This window comes from Hippopotamus amphibius, chromosome 12, assembly GCF_030028045.1.
Source record: "Hippopotamus amphibius kiboko isolate mHipAmp2 chromosome 12, mHipAmp2.hap2, whole genome shotgun sequence".
NCBI classification, from domain to species: Eukaryota; Metazoa; Chordata; class Mammalia; order Artiodactyla; family Hippopotamidae; genus Hippopotamus; species Hippopotamus amphibius.
The window spans coordinates 31502967-31526117 of record NC_080197.1 but is presented as its reverse complement, the minus strand read 5'-3'; the positions used below and the strand labels follow the sequence as shown (position 1 = coordinate 31526117).

The following is a 23151-nucleotide window of genomic DNA, read 5'->3' as shown; positions in this document are numbered from 1 at the left end:
GTGACGCTGGGAAAGAATGTTACTATAACCTGTTCTGATCCATTTCTGAAACTTCTGTTTCACTGGCCCTAAGACAGAAACATAAGGCACAGTGCTCGTAGGTAGTGGGGAACAGGCCTCACCCAGCAGACCACAGGCCTGGCCAATGGGCAGGAAAATGTGTGTGCATGTCCCCCCTCTCCCCACCTCTCCCCGTAAGAAATGCTTCCTGCCCTTCTGCCCTGTTCTCTCACTAGGTCCGCTTCAAGGACGGAAAAGCCTGACAATCTGACTAGTCAGAGCCTGAGGTGTTCACTGGGCCACTTTTTATTACAGGGCAGTGGACTGAGAATATGCTCGCCATTCCAGCTTCTTCTGCCTGCTCTTTGGACGTGCCCACCGTAGATCCAGAAGGCAGAAATGTGGAGGGAACCTCACGTAGGTCCCTGGTTTATCTGTAGGTTCCACCACAGCTTATTAGGAGACAAGCACCCAATTCCTGATAACAAAGCAGCTCATCCCCCAACTGGCCTCAGTTACTCAGGTGTGCGCTTCACCCAAATCTGTCACCTCATCACTACTGTTGTTAATGACAGCTGAAGATTTACAAAGTATGCCTGTTGATTAGGTACATGATACAAATCTGGGAAGAGCAACTAATGAGTTAAATGATTAAATATGAAAGAAAATCTTGACATAACAAAACATCAGGGTGAGCAAATATCAAGCCTGTATCAAGGTTAAAAAAAAAAAACTGCCCAAGTATAGAATGGGAAAGATGTGGCTTGAAACAGCTAATGCAAAAAACCTATTTAATTCTTCCTCCCCCTTTCCCCCAGTCCCCCACCTCTGCACCACCTCTTAGGGCAGACCTCTTCTCACCATCCCTACTGACACCAGGCCGCCAGCATTACCGCTGCAGCTTCCTCTCTGCTCTGGGCTTGCTCATTTCTAATCTGTCCTCCTCACCATAGCCAGAGGGATTTTTAAAAGCCTACAAATCTAATATCGTCAAGGGTTCTTAAAGTGCTTTACAAAATTCAAACTCTTGACTATGGCTTAGAAGGACCTTTGCCCCCGGGCCCTTGCTGGCCTCTCCTGCTCATTCGCTCCATCCTGATCCGTTAAGCTGCGCACAAGGCATCATCAAGTACCCACTTACTGTGCTGTGCACCCACCGCAGAAAGAGTCTGAAGATGATAAGCACTCTCTGAACACAGACTGGGCCACCCAGTAATGTGGGGGGGGTGGGGTGGGAGGTGGACAGAGAAAGAGTGACCCCTGAGACTGAAAGTGCTCAGTAGAGGCTGCAAGGTTCTGACTCAGGAACAGTGTTAAGATATTTCCTACACTGAATGGGAACTGGCCTTGGGGGCTTCTAAGGTCCCTTTATATTCTGAGTATGCTGACAATTCTACTTTTTAATTGACTCCAGGGCTTTTTTCTTTAAAAGATTTCCTTGTTACTGAATGTTAACAGAAGTTTCTTGATTTTATTATTTCTCAAATTCTATTGTTTTCTTTTGTGTAGTCAGCAAAGAGGTGACCCATCTTCCCACCAGTCTTCTAATTAATTTCTCTGGCCTGGAAGGCACTCTCTCCTTAGGGACACTCACACAACCTCCACGTCAGAGCTCAGTCTGGCTCTGTACCCCTCCTCTCACCAGCTCTGCCCTGCCCGTGGAGGTGGGGTGCAGAGCGTGTGCACAAAGGCTTGGGAAGACCGTATTGGGGAGAGAAGTGACAGGGTGTGAACTGTCTGGGGACCGAATGGAGACTCAGACGAGTCCTGAGAGAAGCTGATTGTTCAGATACCAAGCGGCTGGACAATGGTTCTTTGATTAGCTTAAGTTAAAGAAAAAGTCCAACATACCCTCTTAGCACCCCCCGCCTCTCTTTTTTCACATGTCTCTTGTCTCCCACAGCCTAGGACCTTTTTGAGCTCACCTGGCCTCTCTCCTCCAGTTCTGTTAGCATCACGATAGAGCAGGATTTCCACTCCCAGATCATTCGCCAGAAGTCCTCAATTGTGTGGAGAAGAGGGCCCTGGCTGGCAATGTAGGAGTCCTTCTGGCGGTAGCCCTGTACAGGCCAGGTCAATGGCAGGAGTGAGATGGTTTGATCAGGGAGGGGCTAGTGGAGAAGATGGGCCACTGGGATGGGATGGGGCCTGCCTGGAGGCAAACACATCCCAGGTAGAGCTCCCCTTTGGCCAAGGACCAAACCCTGGCAGGCATGCTGGTCTCCTTGTAAGAGGGTGAGGAAAGGGGGGGCTGGGGATAGGATGGAGACAGCAGGAAGGGGAAGGACCAGAGGTTAGAGTTTTTAGCCTCTGGTCTGTGCTGTGAACTTCTCCCTCCAAACCAGTGTTTGCCCTCTGTTCCCCCACCTTCTGCTCTCAGGGACCCTGACAGACCTAGTGCACAGGAAGGGTATCAGTTCTGTATTGGATGACTAACTCAAAGACCACCCTTCCAAGCATGGGGAAGGCAGCAGTGCAAGGCTCAGCTGAATCTCCATGCAGCGCTGGGAGCTCTGAGGACACGGCCACCACTTACATCAATGAAGGATGCGTTCACGTAGTCTGTGTTCTCCTCACCCCTCTTAACTGGAATGATCACTCTGTTGAATTCATCTGCAAGAAGAACAGTGGCATGTGGCTCCCCAGCATCACCTGTCCTCTCCTCCCTCTCTTTCCATCTATATCCCCCCACCGCAGGCTGATATAATTCCAGCTGGGCAACAACATGCCTGTTTCTAGCCCAGGACACAGAAAACCTTTGGCCTTCATGCTCTTTCCAGAAACCACTGAAGAACTGGGAGCAGTAAGAGACAATGCCGTAATTCTTGTCTCCAAGCTGATCATTAACTAGGACACGAGAAGTGCAAAGAGTGAAGGGAAAGGGGGATGGGGCATTAAGGCTTTGGGGTGGGGAGAGAGATCTTACATGGAATGATCTGTAAAACTCGATTCTTCTTCATGTTGGCTGGAAGGTTTCCGGTCCGCATCTTGTCATTCTGGATTTTGATTGATGTTAATTTCTGAATTGGAAAGGGGAGGGGAAACATTACTGATCTCAGTAACTGAACCTGACATGATTATGTCTGTCACTGGACCTGCATCCGGGCCACACTGGCTGCATACTGCTCTTCTCATCAGAGCCCTGACTTCCATCATTTCCATGTGTTCTTATCAGAACCTTGTTTTCCTATCTTTAAGATCAGTGAATAAGACAAGACTGTCTGGGAAACACTGCTTTCTTGGTTCCTGTGGACCATTCTGGGATTCCCTTAGACCAGAACTTCATGATTCTCAAACAACGAATCTAGGCTTATAGGAGACAGTGTGCCCTTCTTCCCTCTCTCCCTGCTATTCTACTCCCAGAGGCTGTCTCGGATTCTTTGGAAAACCTTATTCAAACGTGTATCCTCCCTTCTCCTGATTCCAAGGCTCCTTCTTGATCTTTGCTACTCAACGTGTAGCCCATAAACCAGCAGCATCAGCCTCACCTTGTTACATACGCAGAATCTCAGGCCCCAGCCAGACCTGCTGAATCAGAGCCTGCCTCATAAGAGGATCCCGAGGTAACTCAGGGGCACATTATAGTTTCAAGAGTGCCTTACGGAAGGTGGTCTTCCCCATCCCGATCCAAGAAGTGCTTCTGGGAGCACTTCTGTTGATGCGAGTGTGACATGTCCCTCAGGTGTGTTGAGAACCACCGACTAATGGCATACTGCAGGCGCCAGCAATCTACAGTCCAAGAGCCAACCTGGTCTGCTGATTGTAAATGACGTTTTCCGGAAACACTGCCAAGCTCATTTGTTTACATGGTGTTTATGGCTGCTTTTGTGCTATAACAGCAGTGTTAAGTAACTGCAAATAGAGACCCTATGGCATGCAAATCCCAAAACACTTACTTTGCAGAAAACGTTTGCTCTTGCTATACATTATGATTACCTGGGAGGGGAGCTGGGGGACTTAAAAAAGATACCATTGCCTGTTTTTGTTTTTTACCCCGCTAAATACAACCCAAGTGATTCTAACAGGCAGGATGGGTTGAGAATGACTAGGTTATGAGTAAAGAGTCAGAGACCCACCTCCATAACCACCCACATGCCTCACAAGGGGATTCGCCACTTGTTGGTAAATCCACAAGGAGTCAAGCATCCTGCATTTCGGAGGTCACACAGATCCCTCATTTTGAAAGAGACGGTTCAGCTCCAACTCACCTTAAACTCTTCCTCTAATCCATTGTTGCTGGACCCTGGGATTTTGTTGTAAATTTTCTGCAGATGTGTTTCTAGAGAGGTGACTTCCAGTTCTGTATCTCCATAGAGATAATGCTCCAGAAGGGCTTGGTATATGAAGACGTACTGCATCTGAAATGCAGACGATGCCCGCGTGCCCAGTTACACACATAGTCCTGGTGGTGTCAGAGCACTCCCTCCCACCCCCGTTTTACTTCAGTCCACTTCTTCGATTCTAGCAGAGATAAAATGATTCACTCTTGTCCCAATTCAGGGAGGCAGGACTCAAAATGCACGAGTCCCTCTGGGGGTGCTTACACTTAGGAAGGAGGGCCCCACTCCAGCACCCTCCTGGAGACTAGGACAAATCCAACTTCTGCTCATTCGGAGAGCACAGATTGGATAGACTGAGGGGCTGTCAAATTCTGGTGATGCACAAAACCTGTGCCAGCCCCCCTCCCAGTGCTGTGCCCTCTGAACTCCATGCCCTAACCACAGAGCTGCTCTCACTGCTGCTCCTGGACCTGGCTGAGCTGTGTCACAACTCTGTGGTAATGGCTCTCTTGGCTGCCCACAGACCTGCTTCCCTCAGGACCTGTTCCATATCCTTAGAGCCTAGTGCAAATGACATCTGCCCCACCTTCCTGATTCCCCTAGGCACAGCCTCCTCTGTGCTCCATGGTTCCTATACTACGTAATTTATGAGGGCCCTTCATCACACTGTATGATGATCATTTACAATAACCTGGGAGGCTGAGGAATCCATGAGGCAGGCAGATGTTTTAGTCCTAGAATGCCCCCACCCACAAACCACTCACGTCTGTTTGCACCATCTGGCAGCGCTGTGCCCGGATCCGGCTCACAAAGCCATACACGTCCACCTTCCGCTCTGTATGCATCATGTCCAGCATGGCATCAATGACGACAAAGGTACCTGTACGCCCTACACCCGCACTGCAGCCAGAGAGCAAGAGTATTACTGGGATGGCTAGCATGCCTTGTGGGAAGACACAGGGAGGGGGCAGCACAGGGTAGGGCTCTTTCTTCAAGCTTTTAAATTCTAATTCTGTATGGGGTAGAGCCGGGACTCTTATGGAGCCAACACCACCGCTGTACCCTGAATTCCTTATCTCTAGTTATCAGGACCAGGGAACCTTGACACTTAGAAAGGTCTGAAGATTCCAGGTACACAAGGCAGCACTCAACCTAGCTTCTCGGCTTCATAGCAGTGATTGCTCCACCCCCAGTCTTGGAGGACTGCCCTTCCCTCTTTCCTCAAGTGCTTTCCACCCAGCACCAAAACCCAAGGAGTCTCTCTGGCTCTGCCCTGGGGCCCCAACAGCTCATCTGTGCTGTGCCAGCCTCCTCAGCCAGGGCCCCTGTGCCTTCCCTGGTGTCAGCATGGGAGCAGAACACGGTATGAGTGGGGAGCCAAGGGTCAGGCCACACTGACCTGCAGTGCACCACGATGGCCCCTGCATACTGAGGGTTACAGGCCTTCACCTTCTTGAGGAACTTGAGCATGCCAATTGGGGTGAAAGGCACCCCAAAGTCTGGCCAGCTGGTAAAGTGGAACTGAGTGATGAGGCGCTGTGGCTTTCTGTTGGTCATGTCACCCACCTGTGAATTGAAGAGATGCTGTGTGTTGGCCCTGATACTCTGGGGTAGTGCAGCAGAGGGGAAGGAGGGTGAGGCTCAGGGGCCAGGGCCAGCTGTGGCTACCACTGACAATGGGAAAGTAAGAGTATTACACTTCCCAAGAAAGTTTTAACCATGGACAGAGAACCTTCCCAGGAACTCCATGGGGTAGGCAGGGCTGTTACTATTACTCACAGCATGCAGATGTGGAATGTGAAACTCAGAAAAGTTAAATGACCTGGTCAAGGTCCCAGGATTAGTAAAAGGCAAGGTCAGAACTAAAATGCAGGTCTCCTGACTCTTGGTAAGCCCTCTTTTCACAGCACCACACTGCCTTCAGCTGAAGGCAATCTTTGCTCAAGCCTCCAGGGTCGCCCTGGAGGGTCAGGAGCAGGGCCCACCACATCCTTGATGTCAGAAGCCTTTGGAGGAAAGGTAAGTCAAGTACCCAGAAGATTACAATACCTCCTGATGCACTTGATTCATACCTAAGATGACCAAACTCCATCTCAGTAATACTTTTTCTCCCAGCCATAAAAGTCACAAAAATGTTCCTCCCTTAGCTCTGACCAAAAGAAAAAAAAAAGAGAACGAAAGAAAAAAAAAAAAAGAAAAAGGAAAAGAAAAATCCCCTGGGAGCCCAGATCTCTGATTTCAGAGTCCAAACATACTGAGCACATAGCAATTCCTTCTGCCCACCCTGAGTACGAGGGGGATGACCCAGTCTGTTCTGTCCTCTTAACGGTCAGCAAATTCTAAATGAGAACCAAGAAAGGAGGTAGGAGAAGACAGTACCTGTTGAATGCAGAACTTCCGCACTGTGTAGTCCACCAGTACAGTCACATCCTCTACTGACACACGGATATTCCCATACGTCCAGCAGCCTTGGTCTGGCCAGTACTGGGCGCACTTACACTGGAAAGGAATAGACATGCATTCCCCTGACCTGAGACCTCCTGCCCCCAGCAGGTGCAAAGGGCCCTAAAGGAAAGGACCACAAAAGCCCAGACTGAAATCCTCGGAGAGCCCTGTGGTCTCTTCTCTCACCTCAGTCAGCTGCAGACTTATTTAACTGTTCTTTTTTTTTTTTTTCTTTTGCCACACCATGTGGCTTGCAGGATCTCAGCTCCCTGATCAGGGACTGAACCCAGGCCACAGGAGTGAAAGCCCAGAATCCTACACCACTAGGCCACTAGGGAACTCCCTAACTGTTCTTTTTTTTAAGTTCCTCAGCTTCCATCCTGTTTAGCACAATCTCAACTTATGCACAGTCCCAGCCCTATGCTTCTACTCTTTCCCACCGCTAGTCCTGCAGTTCAGGGCAAATCGGAAGCCATTTTACCTACAGAATCTGTACTTCCACAATATCCCAGGTCATGCTCTAGGGGCAAGTCTGTCTGATCCCCTGGAATGAGCAACCTGTTATGAGAGAGTCACCAGGGTGGACTGATGCAGACTCTAAACCTGCCACGAGAGGCCCAAGGCCTTCTCTGGTGACTAGGCCTTGAACAGCTCTCAAGAGCCAGAGGTAGGGTTGGAGGAAATAAACCTAAAGCCCAGCCCTAAAGTTACCCCTCCTAAGCAGATCAACACACCCAATAGCCCAGTGGGGGTATAAGGTTGACTCTAGGGTCACCCTGGAGGAAGACTGTCACGAATCAAGATTCTTCTCTGGGGCTTGATCCAGGACCCAGGACTGGTGCTGGCTGTGGTCCAGTGATGGAGTTGACCAGGCATGGGCTTGGCAGCCACAGAAAGAAAAGGACCAGTCAGAAGGCTGCCTTAAGGATCAGGTTAGGGGCTCACATTTCCTTGTGCCCTGCAGGGTCTCAGTTCATACAGTTCCCTCTGCTGACTTGGGAGGAAGGACAAAAACAAAAACAAAAAACCCAGGGGAGTGAGGGACTAGAGAAGCCTTACTGTGGCTTTTCCTTGTCTAATGGCCCAAGTCTTTCTTCCCGGTTGTTCTGGATCTTAGGTGAGCTGTTTGGTCACCAGACACAGTGTGTGCCCTGGGTATACCCCTGAGTTCATGAGAGGCTTCCAGGCCACAGGAAAGTGTAGTAGGCACATTGGCCTGGGTTCTGTCTGGATGAATGACTGGCACAGGAGTCACAAAGGGTGGACAGCCTAGGCTCAAACACAGAACTCCAGCAAAGCAGTCCCTCTGTTGGTCATGCCTATATCAGGGGGCATTCTATCTAATTTCTCCACTCACCTCCTTTCTTTCCTTCAGATTGGTCACCATGACGATGGTGGCTGTGTTTTGTTCCCAGATCATCCTCCAGAAATCATTCACTGTTTCTTCTTTTGGTCCTATAGTAGCCAATAGCAAAGATGAGAACACACACCAAGAGGAAGAAAGATGCTGGGAAATTGGGAACATTCATTCCTGACTTTGGAAGCCTGTGCCCACATGTCCCCAGCTAAATATATAATCCATCTACTCATCCACCTACCTACTAACCGAACATCTCCTGTGCATCCACCACGTATGTGCCAGGCACTTCACTAGGAGGTGAAGTGGGGATGTGAGGTTGTTAAAATAAAAAAAGAGAACATGAACAGTGTTTCCCAAGGATACTATAGTTGAGGATTAGAAATTATGTCTCCTACTGAATACCTATGTTATGGGCGAGGTAGTGAGCTATGTGCTTTATATCTCATTTACTCCTTCTTACCATGCTCTGAGGTGGCCAGAGAGGCTGGGTAAATTGCTTAGGCTGAAATTTAAAATTTACCTCCCACACAGCCTTTTCCAGAAAGCCACTAGAAGGGCACAAAGAAAAAAGTGGGATCTGACACAGGAGAGAGACTAACAGAATTCTCCGGGTGTTGGTAAGGGAAGGCTCAGGATAATTACTTTGCCAGAGGCTAGAGGGCAATCAATCCAGCATGGAACTAAAGGAAGAAGGGTCTAGAAGGATCCCAAGATGATAAATTGAACTAAAAATTTAAACCTCATGTATCTGAGGGTACCAAGAGAAAATACATACTTCTAGCAAAGAGTTTGGGGGTATATAAGAGTGCTAGGTATATAAAAAACGAAGTGAATAAGGAAAAAAGGCAATTATTAACTCTTGGGAAAGAGGAAAACCAAAAACTGTACCAAAAAAATCACATAATATTATGTGCTTTAGCTGTAAATAATATTGGCATAGTAATAAGAACGTAAATAACAAGTATTATCTTCACCCAAACTGTGATTTAACTCCACTGGGAGAATGCGGAAAAGGGACATGTCTGTCTGAGTGTGAGGTAGTTTGTAAGAGGATTAAATGACTTCTCTATAATAAGAAGTCAACAGATAAAAATGATTGCTTTAGACTAAAAAAGTGTAGCTGAAAGGAGGGAGGAACTTTGTTTTTATAGACCTTGTAATGTCTTTTGACTTTCTTAAACTTTGTATTCCCTTTGGTAAAAGAAAAGTATTAAAAAGAAAAACAGGGACTTCACTCGTGGTGCAGTGGTTAAGAATCCACCTGCCAATGCAGGGGACACGGGTTCGATCCCTGGTCTGGGAAGATCCCACATGCCATGGAACAACTAAGCCCTTGCACCACAACTACTGAGCCCACGTGCTGCAACTACCGAAGACTGCGCACCTAGAACCTGTGCTCTGAAACAAGAGAAGCTACTGCAATGAGAAGCCTGCACACCGCAGCGAAAGTAGCCCCTGCTCGCCACAACTAGAGAAAGCCTGGGTGCAGCAACAAAGACCCAATGCAGCCAAAAATAAATAAATAAATAAATAAATAAATAAATAAATAAATAGTCTTCAAAAAAAAGAAAGAAAGAAAGAAAAAGAAATAACGATAGAAATGGACACACACATACAAAAAAGATGTACTGAGGGACTTCCTAGGTGGCACAGTGGTAAAGAATCCACCTGCCGATGCAGGGGACAAGGATTCGAGCCCTGCCCTGGGAAGATCCCACATGCCACGGAGCAACTAAGCCCGTGTGCCACAACTATTGAGCCTGTGCTCTAGACCCCGTGAGCCACAACTACTGAGCCCATGTGCTGCAAGTATTGAAGCCCACGCGCCTGGAGCTCGTGCTCCACAACAAGAGAAACCACTACAATGAGGAGCCTGCGCACCACAATGAAGAGTAGCCTCCCCCTCAGCAACTAGAGAAAGCCCATGTGCAACAACGAAGACCCAACGCAGCCAATAAATAAATAAAATAAATAAACAAATTTATAAAAAAAAAAGAAAGAAAAGAAAGATGTACTGAGGGGGAACTGTTTCACTGCCTGGCAAGGTCAGGAAAATCTCCTGGAGGAGGTGACATTTGAGCCATATGTTAGGATAGATAAAGTAGATGGGAGTCTAGAAAGGAGGCATAGGGAGAAGAGGTCCTACAGGCAGAGGTGCAGGGGACTAGCAGCAAGTAAGAGCATGAGACATCCAGAGACTGAAAGGACTTCAGTGAGGTCACTGCGTAGGGTGTGTGGAAGCTAGAAGATGAAGCTAGAAAGATAGGTGAGGTACCTAAATCTAAAGCGGTGGAGGCCAGGCTAAGCAAGGCTTGTTTTACAGATAATGAAAATCATTCTGGGATTTTCAAGAGAGTCTGACAAAAGTTTTGCACTAAGAAAGGCCATTCTGGTGGAAAGAATGCAAGGAGTAAAGCTAGGGCCTAGAGGGATCAATCAGTAGGCTACTGCAGCAGAGCTAGAAGAAGAGACGAGAATAAGGCAGTGTGTCAGAGAAGGCAGGTTTTGGAGAGAGAAACAAGAGGACCAGTCATATTGAAAGCAAGGGACAGGGCTTCCCTGGTGGCGCAGTCATTAAGAATCTGCCTGCCAAAGCAGGGGACACGGGTTCTAGCCCTGCTCTGCGAAGATCCCACATGCCTCAGAACAACTAAGCCCACGCGCCACAACGCTGAGCCGGTGCTCTAGAGCCTGCGAGCCACAACTACTGAAGCCCACACGCCACAACTACCAAAAGCCGTGCAGCTAGAGCCTGTGCTCTAGAGGAGAAGCCACCGCAATGAGAAGCCCATGCACCACAACAAAGCGTCGCCCCTGCTCTCCGCAACTAGAGAAAGCCCACGCACAGCAACGAAGACCTAATGCAGCCAAAAATAAAATAAATAGATAAACAAATAAAGCAAGGTACAGGCAGGAGGTCTGGATGATCCCAAATCTGGCTTGGCTGATTCGGTAGATTACATTCCAGTCACCATGAATATAGATTACATTCCAGTCTCCAAAGAACACAGGAGATAAAGCAGCTTTGGGGCTGAGGAAGAGTCATGTTTCAGTTTCTGATGTTGAATTTAAAGAGTCTGTGGGGGTATTCAAGTGGAGGGGTACAAAGTTAGTTTGAAAATGTGGTTCCGGAGCTCAAGTGAGACAGCAGCCAGTCAAACAGATGGGGGTATTAGAAGAAGTCTCTCAAAGAGGATACAAAGGGGGAGGAGTAAAGCAGGGCTCAAACCCAGAATGCTGGGGATCTTCAAGTATTATTCAGGTTCAGACAGAACAAAAAGCCTGGGAGGCAGAAGAATGGACAGAAATGTGCCGTGAAAGACAAGAATGGAGTTTCAAGGAAGTAGTCATCTGTGATTTTTAAAAGAAACTATACCTAATGGGCAGAAAGAAGAATAAGAGCTAGAGAAATAATATTTAGAAAAGTGAGAAAAATCAAGAGAATTGAATGGCAGGAAATAGAGGAAAGTTTCAAGGAGTGTGAAGTACTGTGGAGAAATTCAAGAGGGAGTGAGTCTGAGAAAAGGCCTATCAGGAAATGAAAGGTGAACTTAATTTAAGAAATATTTTAGCATTAACAAGACCCCATGACAAACAAAGAGAGGAAGAGATTATATGTGGTTGTTGGTGCCCAAATCATCACTGAGTAGGTGGTAGCTGAGGTGGGCCTTGGAGGGTGGACCTGAATTGACAGATGGCTACAGAGGGAGGGAAAGTGGGGCCCAGTTAGGCAAGGGCCAGGCCCCGGCAGGAGACTGCAAAGGCAAGGAGGATCTAAGGCTTCTCCTCACCACCTCCACCTTATTTTACCTCTATCCCTATTTTATCATGATCACAGTACTGTCCAACAGAACTTTCTGTGATGGTGGAAATGTTTCACAGCTGCACTAATACGGAAGCCTCTAGCACATGTAGCTATTGAGCCTTAAAATGTGACTAGTGTGACTGAGGAACTGAATTTAAAATTTAATTTTATTTAATTGCAAATTTTATTATTTTTTGGCTGTGTCACATAGCCTGTGGAATCTTAGTTCCATGCCCAGAGATTTAGCCCGTGCCCTAGGCAGTGAAAGTGCAAAGTCCTAACCACTGGACCACCAGGGAACTCCCCCAAATTTAATTTTAAATAAAATAAAATGTGGCCAGTGGCTACCACATTGAAGAGGATAGGCACTTATCAAAGTTTCTGTTTACTTTGCTATAAATTATCCTCTACCAACTAAAGACTCCAAAAAGGCAGAGGCCATATTCTGTTTTCTTTTTTTAATTAATTAATTTTGGCTACATTGCTTTGCGCAGGCTTTCTCTAGTTGCAGCAAGTGGGGGCTACTCTTCACTGCGGTATGCTAGCTTCTCAGTTAGGTGGCTTCTCTTGTTGCGGAGTATGGGCTTTAGGCACGTGGGCTTCAGTAGCTGTGGTACTCAGGCTCAGTAGTTTTGGCTCATGGGCCCTAGAGTGCAGGCTCAGTAGTTGTGGCACACGGGCTTAGTTGCACTGAGGCATGTGGGATCTTCCCTGAGCAGGGCTCGAACGCATGTACCCTGCATAGGCGGACGGATTCTTAACCACTGTACCATCACGGCAGTTCAATATTCTGTTTTATTCCCTTACATATCCCCATCACCTAGGCCAGTGCCTCGCACATGATATTAATAAATGTTCAATAAGTATTTGTTGAATGATTAAATAAATGGGCTTTGATGGATCATAATAACATCAATTACTTTTTAGTGTTGCAAACATCAAGATTTTTTTTGCCAGGATCCCAAAGGTGAGGACACTTGTTAGAATGTCAGGCTATGGAAACACGTGCAGAGCATGTACAGGACCATGGCACTGGGTCTCTGCTCTGAGAGTTCTTAGATCACTTATCTGTGAGTAACAGTGGAGCTCAGGCCCATGAGTGGGAGAAGGAGATGAGTCAGCCTGGACCTGCGAGGTGGCCAATTCTCTTTGGAGATTAAATCCAAATTCAAATTCTGAGCAGCCTGGTTTGAATTTAAGGTTCCCAAAGGGCCCCAAGGCAGAGAACCTCATTAGACTGTGTTGTGTTGTGTGTATAGCCTTCTCCAGTATTTTTTAGGCACATATATAAAATAATTTCTTTCAAAGGACCCTGGGATACTAAGTTATCGAGATGAAGGCCCTTAGTTATAAACCTGCAAGGTAGAGTATATTTCTTTCAGGTGGTAATAATTACAGAAGAGCTAATACATTCTGAGTAATCTGTTTAGCATTTGGAAGAAAAAACCCAAATCCATTCATGGTTAAGCCCAAGAGTAAAAAATTATCTTACTTTACCTTGTGCAGCAATGAATTTATTCTTTTCTTGGTAGCCCTGTGGGTGGGGGAGAAGTAGAGGAGAAAAAGAAAATGAAAACCCAGAAATGGAAGGAATGAAATTCTCTATAGACCCCCCAACCAGCTTACAAAGCCTCCCTTGTGAAAACATCCAGGCAATTAACAAGGATTTCTATTCTAGAAATTTTCATGGGATTAGCTTTGGATAGCAGGAAGCAAAGATTACATGGTCTAGGCAGCCTTCTTAAAGTGAATTATTAACAAACACTAGTATAAGAACATCCAAATAACAACTCCTAGGCTAGACCCTGTTCTGATGCTCTCTCAGCCGCTGACAATCTGGGTCTTAGTGTTAATGGACAGGAACCCTCCGAGTCAGAAGCATGTGAGGCTGGGCCCACACTAAGAAGGAAAAAGGGTTATCTTCTTGATGATGCTTTACCCAGGTGCAAAAGTTTTCTGGGAATAGCCTGTGGGTATGGTGTAATAGCTCTCAGTGTTTGCCAACAGGGTTCTCCATTATAGGAAGTGAGAAACAAAGAAGCCAAGGAGCCTGGGGAGGTCACTTAATAGATAAGGAGCCTCTGAAAAACTGACACATAGTAACTTTCCTTACTGTTTAGTCATACATCTTTTTAACCTCATTGTTTAAATGCAGTGTTCACCTGAGAAGTCCTAGGTAAATGAAAAATCATTTGATTTAAGGACTGTAAATCACCTTCTGCTGCTCTCGGGCACTAAGATGGGCAATGAGGGAGGCAGCTCCATGGATGGGACACCATGTCACACCAAGGTGATGATGTGAAATACAAGTCTGCAAGGCGGTGGCAGAATAAAGGAGGGGCTGAGCCTGAGAAGCCATTTCCTATTCCAGCTCAAACAAGGGCAGGGCAGTGTTGCTTCCTAGCACTGAAGAAAGCTTTAGGCCTCAAGATGGACATGTTTAGGGCTTCCTAGGCGGCGCAGTGGTTGAGAATCTGCCTGCCAATGCCGGGGACATGGGTTCGATCCCTGCTCCAGGAAGATCCCACATGCTGCGGAGCAACTAAGCCCATGTGTCACAACTACCGAGCCTGCGCTTTAGAGCCCGTAAGCCACAACTATTGAGCCCATGTGCTGCAACTACTGAAGCCCACGAGCCTAGAGCCCGTGCTCCGCAACAAGAGAAGCCACGGCAATGAGGAGCCCGCGCACCACAATGAAGAGCAGCCCCCACTCACCGCAACTAGAAAGGAAGCCCATGCACAGCAAAAAAAAGACCCAACACAGCCAATTAAAAAAAAAAAAAAAAAAAAAAAGATGGACATGTTTAGAGTTAACAATAAGCAGCTTGTTAAAACTTTTATTGAGAAGAGGAATTTAAGTTTCTCCGAAGGTTTTTTTAATTAATTAATTTATTGGCTGTGTTGGGCCTTTGTTGCTGCACACAGGGTTTCTCTAGTTGCGGCGAGTGGGGGCTACTCTTCATTGTGGTGCACGGGCTCCTCATTGCCGTGGCTTCTCTTGTTGTGGAGCACAGGCTCTAGGCGCATGAGCTTCAGTAGCTGTGGCACATGGGCTCAATAGTTGTGGCTCACGGGCTCTAGAGCTCAGGCTCAATAGTTGTGGCACATGGGCTTAGTTGCTCCGCAGCATGTGGGATCTTCCAAAGGCAGGGATTGAACCCATGTCCCCTGCGATGGCAGGCAGATTCTTAACCACTGTGCCACCTAGGAAGCACTCTCTGAAAGTTTTTAATCACTAGAAGATGGAAACTGATAAAGCCTTTTCAGGATGCTGCATTCTGCTTATAGCACTAAACTTGTAATTAAAACTAAGATGCTCTTAGAGTATGTTAGGCCATATGATATCCTTGCTCCAGGAGAAGTTGCTGCCAAGTTCTCACTGGAGCATGTGGGTCATGACTAGCTTAAAAGCACTGTTGGGGGGCCCAGCCCCAAAGTGCTTCCTGCTCCATCTTCACCAGGAGTGTGCTATATATCCCCCATGAAAATATGCCTACATAGTGATATGGTGACACTGCTTAACTAATAAGGTGTAACTAGAATCTTGCAAAACTACTGATCTTTCTTGTGTTATGTTCAAGGGAAAGATGAAACGTGGCACCCTGGTTCCTGAGATATCTTGGATTCTGAAAGTCAAATGCCAAGTTGGCTCCAGGTGGTACCTATATTCTTACCAGTTTGAAGGCAAAAACAAAACACTTCTAAAGACACTCTATACCCTTAGACACCTAAAAGTGAGTGAGGAAACTGGTCCCTCCTAAGACTCCAGGTGGGAAGCCCAGTTGCCATCTATGTTGCTGCCTATTTCATCTTTTCCTATTACCAATGTCAGGTTCACTTTCAGACCTTTGTGTTTTCCGAACCACATATCCCATTCCCCCCGCCTGCTGCCACCACTCCATGGTGCCTGATGACGCCACCTCTCCTCAGGATCCATGTGTAACCTTGGTTCTCTGTGCAAAAAGGGCTTGGTAAGTGACTGCCGGTAGTGGAAATAGGGAGTAACTGTATATGGACAAGAAGGTTCTTTCTGGGGTGAGCAAAAAGCTCTAAAACTAGGAGGCAATAGCTAAAAGGTAGAGCGTTCCTCTTCTGAGGTGATGAAAATGTTCTAAAATTGGTCATAGTTGCACATATCTGTGAATATACTAAAACCCACTGAATCGTAAACTTTAAGTGGGTGAAAATTATGGGATATGAATTACATCAATAAAGCCATTAAAAAAGTTTTAAAACAATTATAGTGATGGCAACATAACTTGGTAAATTTACTAAAAATCATTGAATTCTACATTTTAAATGTTTGAATTTCTGTTATGTAAACTGCACCTCATTCATGTCGGGAGGAGACAAGGGTTTGGTAAGTGTAACTGGCAGCCCACAACAAACGGCCTCCGTTGCTTCAGCAAAGGTTGTCGTCTGCCCCTACAAACAAGTCCTAAGCACATCTGCTCCCACATTCCCACTGGATCTCTCATCTGCACTTAACCCCGCTGACCACCTAACACTTTCTCCATGCTTTACTCCTTGCCCTCTGAGATGGCTCTTCTCTCCTGGTCTCCTTGCCCAGTGTGCCTTAGCAGAGGCTCGTGGGCTCCAGGTCCCACTCTTCTCTCTCTAATAACTTCAAAGGCCATGGCTTTGGAATCTCTCCCCTGAGCTCAGATCAATGCCCAACTATGCTGGATACATCCACGTGGATTGCCCATTACTCTTTTTTTTTTCCTCCTTTTTTTAAGAAGAAAGGTACAGGTTGTTTTCTTTTTTCCCATAATTAAAATTTCACAGCATCTCCTCAGTCATAAGTATTACAAGAGAAAGTAAAAAGTCACATTTTACAGATCTTAGACTTGTCTTCAGCATTTAGCTCAAATCTCACCATCTTTAAAAAACAGTTCTCTTACAAAACTCATCAGCTACAAGTTCTATCCAAGCAGTGAGAAGATGGCCTTTGCTAGCCCAGGGCAGTTCTTCTCCCATTTTCCCTAGCCAGCTGGGGCTGAACAGCAGAGTGAGGATCAGACTGTGGGGGTGAGAGGAGAGGGACAGAGGGCTAATTTCCCCCAGTACAAGACGGCATCTGAAGCTTGATGGGAGAGCAGAACTGGAGAGACTTGAGGGAAGGGTCCACGCCCTGTATTCAGTCAGGGTCACTGCTGGAAGAGGAGGAGGAGGAATGCTTGCCATACTTGTGGTGTTTCTGCTTTTTATGAGCATTCTTAATTTTTGTCTGCATCTTCTTGTCCATCACCATTCTTGGTCCTACCATGCCGGGGTGGGTGGTGGGTATGGAGGGGGCTAGGGACCTGAGGGTTGGCATCCTGGATACCCCGGTTGTGGCACAGGATGACAGGGCCCACCAGGGGGAAAAGCTAGACTCCCCTGGGGTGCTCCTGGTGAGGGAGGGGGTATGGGAAAAGGGCCTGGAGGGAAGGTAGGGTTGGCAGGTAGCAGATGAGCAGGATTGCAGCCTCCAGGGTAGCCGACATTAGGGGTGTGTGGATATGACCCTGGCCGCCCAGCACTGGGGTTCCACAGGTCCAGGAATCTGCAGCCTGCTACTGTAACAGCCCTCAATGGGCCCTTCCTAAATCCATGTTGCACACGGTAACCTGAGTGATCAATATACAATTGTGGCCATGTCACTCCTTTTCTTTAACACCTTTCAATGTTATCCCATTGCCTAGAATCAAAACTCTTAGCTGTACTGAGAATTTGCAGATACCATAAGGTGGCTCAATCAGCATCCAGCCTCACTCACTTCTAGCTTGACTTTCTTTCTATAGAGGCTGAAAAACTAAACACTAAATTCTCTAGACTCTCGCAGCTCAGAACTCTTCTGCCCAAGAACCCAGTTTCTTCCTAGCAGTCCCACATAAGACTTGGGATAGAAGTGAGTAATGCGAGATGGTGACTGTGCTAGGAAGATCTGGTCTTTGGGCAAGCATGGCAACAGAAGCATTGAGTTCTCCTGCAGCACCTTTGCAGGGATTTCACTACGAGAGTATGGGGTAGTTGGGTACATCTATGGCTGGTCTGTTCCTCACTGAGCACCACCTTGTGACTCTCCCACAGATTCTATAAGCTACCCAATATCTTATGACAAACCCCTTCCTGATTAAAAGAACAGACAGAAAGTGGATTCTGTCATCTGAAACTAAGCACTCCAACAGACACACTTGACATTCAATGCTTTCTAAGATTGAGTTCCTACCAATCCCCCAAGCCTCATCCCCCATGACTTCCCATTTTGTACCTTGTAACTAAGACTAAGTTTCCAGTCTCCGACTTTGCTCATACTTCTCGTTTTGCTTTGAAGTTTCTGCCCATCTTTCTTCTCTTGAATACAATACTCAGCTCTACTGGATCATCGGGTTGGCTGAATGTTTCTTTCTCTAAGTCCCAAAGGATCTGGCAATACCTCCTTCACACATATTGCACACAAAAGGTTATGATTTACCTGTAGGTAGATCACACTAGGGACCATATCTCATCTCTGTAATCTCTGAGCCCACCCCCAGTGCTTACCACACAGCAGGTGATCAAACAATGTTGATTTAATTTAATAAACCTAAATCTTCTTTAACTCCTGATTATTACTCATGGTTAACCATACGCTTTTTCCTGCTTTTCTACTTTCACTGAGCTCATAAGTGCCTCCAATTTAACCCTCTTCACCTAAACTTTCACATCACCTATTAAAAACCTCCAATAACCATCACGGCATTACAGGATGCCCTACTGTGAGCTCCAACTAAGCATGGCCAAAGGAGAAGGCTTGTTTCCTTCTAGTGCCTTGCTTATCATGACCATGAATAGACCCATCTTACTTGCTTACCAGCCTTATCATCCAACTTACTTTTGTCTGTTTTCACCTTCAATGTGGGAAGAAGCCAAACTGGTTATGGTGACAGACACTGCTGGTGTCTGTCACTCAAAAACTATTCCTCCCCTTTCTTTCTTGCCATCAAAACCATGCTTTTGTTTGGACATCTACCTTCCACGGGCTTGGAAGGTGACCATTCCTTAGCCTCAGAAGGGTAAATCATGATAATTCTCAGTGTCCTAGCCAGTGACTGGAGAGTGTGTGTAAGCATGTGATGCAATCCTGGCTGCGGGTTCTGGAGGGCATGGTACTGGAGAGGCTTCTGAGAAAGGTCATGCTCCCTAATAAAAAGAAAAACATATATAGAAATTCTCCACCTCCTCATCTTCCTCTATGTTGTTTGTTGTTTATAAGAAATCTTTGGGACTGCTGTAGCCATCTTGTGACCAAGAGACACTGCCGAAAGGCTGAAGATATCTAAGTAGATAGACAGAAACACCTGGTTTCTTAAGGATGTCACTGAGTCACAGACTCAGTCAACCCTAGAACTGCTATACACCTGCCTTCAGATGATATGAGATATAAATGTTCCTGTCTAGACCACTTTTAGTTGAGTATTCTGTTACCTGCAGAGGGAAACATTCTGATATTGCTATACTCTTCCATAAGGTTAAACTCAACCTGTTCCTCCCATCCTCTTCATTATAATCTTTGATCCAAACCCTGGGAATCTTAGCTGGTCACTAGCCTTTTTCCATTTTCCTTACCTACCACATCAATCATTTCTACCAGTGTTCCTTTCCTTCTAACTATAAAGATATGACATCACTATGGAACATATACAGGAGTTTCGGGCTTCCCAGGTGGTGCGGTGGGTAAGAATCCGCCTGCCAATGCAGGGGACATGGGTTCGAGCGCCACAACTACTGAGCCTGCGCTCTAGAGCCTGTGAGCCACAACTATTGAGCCCATGTACCACAACTACTGAACCCTGCGTGCCTAAAGCCCGAGCTCCACAACGAGAAGCCACCGCAATGAGAAGTCCACGCACCACAGCAAAGGGTGACCCCCGCTCACTGCAGCTGGACAGAGCCCGTGTGCAGCAATGAAGACCCAATGCAGCCAATAAATAAATAAATAAATAAATAAATAAATTTATAAAAAAATATATACAGGAATTTCAGCAAGTCCACTCTAATGAGGATGCCTGCACTGCTGCATTTCTGAAGTCCATCTGATAGCCTATTTTCTAGCCACAGCCTCCTGTTCGTCCATCTTTCTTCTTTTCTTGTCCCAAGACTGCGCTTTCAATTTCTTGAGACCTAGTCCTTGATCCCTTCCTTTCTCTACTGAACCTGAAGCCCTTGGCTGACTACCCGAAACAGCAACTGACTTCCTTAGCCCCTCTGTCTGAGTACCACATGTTTTCTGCATATCACCAATCCTAGGGTACAAGTAGAGAAAATCACACAACTGAGGCCCCTATACATCAATGATCTCCATCTTAGGTAGGTCCTCAGTGCAGCTAAACATGCTTCTTTCATGCCCTCTTCAGTATTTTCTTATTAATCTCAGTACTCTCATGTCACAGTTCCATCCCCCCCTTTTCAGCAGATACTGACTTTACTTCTTAGAAAAAACAGATGAGTTCTCTCAGCTTGATTTATTCACACCTACAAACCCCCTCTATCTATTCTATACTACTTTACCTTCTATCTCAGAGGAAAAAAATGTCCTTTCTTATGTTCAACGCTAATCTCTCCGTCAGTACTCTTTTTTAAATAATTGTGGTAAAATATACATAACATAAAACTGATCACTTCAGCCATTTTTAAGTGTACAGTTCTGTGGCATTAAGTTTATTCACACTGTTGGGCAACCATCACCACCATCCACCTCCAAACTTTTTCATCTTCCTCAACTGAAACGCTGTACCCATTAAATGATAATTCCCTATTCCCCCTTCCCTCTAGCCCCTGGGAACCACTATTCTACTTTCTGTCTTAATGAATTTGACTACTTTAGGTACCTCATATACGTGGAATTATATAATATTTATCCTTTTGTGACTGGCTTATTTCACTTATCATAATGTTTTCAAAGTTCATCCATGTTCTTAGAGGGATGGGATAGGGAGGGTGGGAGGGAGTCACGGGAGGGAGGGGATGTGGGGATATATGTATAAATACAGATGATTCACTTTGTCGTACAGCAAAAACTGGCACAACAGTGTAAAGCAATTATATCTCAATAAAGAGCTTTATAAAAAAAAGTTCATCCATGTTGTAGCATGTGTCAGAATTTCTTCCCTTTTTAGGCTAAATAATATTCCATTGTATGTGTATATTCCATTTTACCTATTCGTTCTTCCACTGATGGGCTGCTTTTGCTATTGTGATTAATTCTGCTATGAATCTGGCTGCACAAATTCCATCAGTATTCTCTTCATGCTTTGGTGGTCAGCTTTGCTCTTTCTAGCTCTCTTCTTTTCAAACTCTCTTTACTGGCTCCCTCGCCTCAGCCTATAAAACATACTCAAGTCCCTCATACTATTTCTAGAAACATTCTCTAAATCACCCCTAAAAACCTCTTTTCAGTTTCAGCTCTTCTCTCAGTTCATAGCAGACACGACTAACGAGACTTCCCTGGAGTCAGATGTTCTTGTCCTGTTTGGAGGACAAGGTGTGCTTCTGTTCTTAGTTATCTGAATAAGCTCAATAAAGGATCCACTGATTCTTACAGAAAAGTATACATTTAGTTTCAGATTTCTGCGGATGGGAAAACTTGGGGAATGATGACAGGTAAACATAAGAATACATTTTAAACTATCTGATCGTTAAAAAATTTTTTTCAGTCTCTTAAAATCATTAGACTCCTCAGGCAAAACTTGAAATATTTGACAAATATTCTTCCTAAAGAGTCAAGGTAATAATGAGAAAAGCTCAAGTTCCTTACATTGATGAATGAAGCATTGATGTAATCAGAATCCGGAACTCCTTCAACTGGTGTTAGATGGACTCTAGAATGGTCATCTAGAAAAAAAAAATTTTTTTTTCAATTAAATCCAATTTTATTTTTCACTGGTCCCAGTGCAACCAGGCCAGTTGCGACATCTTATGACTATGTGTAGAGAGACACACAAGTATAAAGTTGTCACTGAAGCACTACTTATAATAGCAAAAATTTGGACACATCTCAACCATCATTAGGGGACTAAGTTAAATTAAGATATATCCATAACATGGAATAGTAAGCAGTTGATAAAAAGGAAAGTGAATACTGTTTCTTGACAATTGCCAATATATATTAGTTTTGTTTTTATTTTACATTTCTCTATATTATAGTCATTTCAGGTATAGAGCATTATAGTTGAACATCTGTAATAACTACAGGGATCACCACAAGTCTAGCTACCATCCATCACCATACAGTAGACCCCTCCCCCCACCACCATTTCACCCACCTCCAACCCCTTCCCCTCTGGTAACCAATAATCTGTTCCCTGTATCCATTAGTTTGTTTGTTTTGTTTTGTTTTGTTTGTTTGTTTGGATTCCACGTGAGTGAAATCATATGGTTTTTATCTTTGTCTGACTTTTTTTCCAACATATATTGGGGGAAAAAAAAAAGAGTCAGAACAATGTATACAGCATACCAGTTATATTAAAAGTATATAATATATACACACACATTTATACACAAATAAGAAGACATAAGTATCTGTAAATGCTTAGTACAGTGATCTTTAATATATTAGGCACCCAAAAATACACCGGGAATTTTTTAAAGGATGAATTTTTTAAAAAAGTAATTATAAAAAGAAAGCAAAGTTCAGACATTTTGCTCTTACATCCCACTGGATTATGCATATTCCATTCTGGAGACCACTAGCCTAGAAAAATGTCTGTTAGGTTACAGATAAACTGATGAGCAATGGCTAACTCCGGGAAGGAGTTACGAAGAGAACTCTGAATTGGAATTTCTTTGCAATGAACAACAAAACCCCCACAACAACCACGCACTTCCTATCTGGTCTTAGTGAAACTGCTCTCCTTAACCTCCTAGAAACTTTAGGCCTGCCACAAAAAACCTGGTCAAGCACCCCAACTGACTTTATGAGCACCTGGGGTTGCCTGGGAGCTGTAAAGGCTCTTTCAGCCCAAAGTCTTAACTATATTCTTATTATCAGCCTTCCTATGATCAATCACAAGATTCTTTCCATCCCCAGAAAATCTGGCTACAGATGCAGTTTCAGGTTACATCCCAAGAAACCCTATAAACACTCACAAGGCAAGATGTTTACATATCGGTTTTTTTCCTTGTTCTCCTCCTTGGAGGCAGCTTCACAGGTGGCCTGGATAGGACAAGCAGGGAGAGCCTGAAAGGTTAAGAGAAATTACAGGAGTTATTAACAGGGATAAACACCAAACATGC

General features: G+C 45.4%; 1 protein-coding gene and 1 pseudogene across 10 annotated transcripts in view; both read right to left on the bottom strand.

Moving 5' to 3' along the window:
* Window positions 1-23151, bottom strand: part of PTPRA (protein tyrosine phosphatase receptor type A) — a 164554-nt gene that overhangs the window by 15575 nt on the left and 125828 nt on the right. For all 10 annotated transcript variants that reach the window (XM_057700859.1, XM_057700861.1, XM_057700862.1 and 7 more), the window contains 11 exons: window positions 23005-23095; window positions 21674-21750; window positions 13388-13424; window positions 8083-8180; window positions 6660-6779; window positions 5680-5846; window positions 5045-5180; window positions 4209-4358; window positions 2927-3020; window positions 2537-2613; window positions 1926-2060 (listed from right to left, as the gene is read on the bottom strand). In XM_057700859.1, the coding sequence (XP_057556842.1) occupies window positions 1926-2060; window positions 2537-2613; window positions 2927-3020; window positions 4209-4358; window positions 5045-5180; window positions 5680-5846; window positions 6660-6779; window positions 8083-8180; window positions 13388-13424; window positions 21674-21750; window positions 23005-23095 (1182 nt within the window). The remainder of the gene's footprint in view (window positions 1-1925; window positions 2061-2536; window positions 2614-2926; window positions 3021-4208; window positions 4359-5044; window positions 5181-5679; window positions 5847-6659; window positions 6780-8082; window positions 8181-13387; window positions 13425-21673; window positions 21751-23004; window positions 23096-23151) is intronic.
* Window positions 17033-18131, bottom strand: LOC130832980 (proline-rich protein 13-like; annotated as a pseudogene).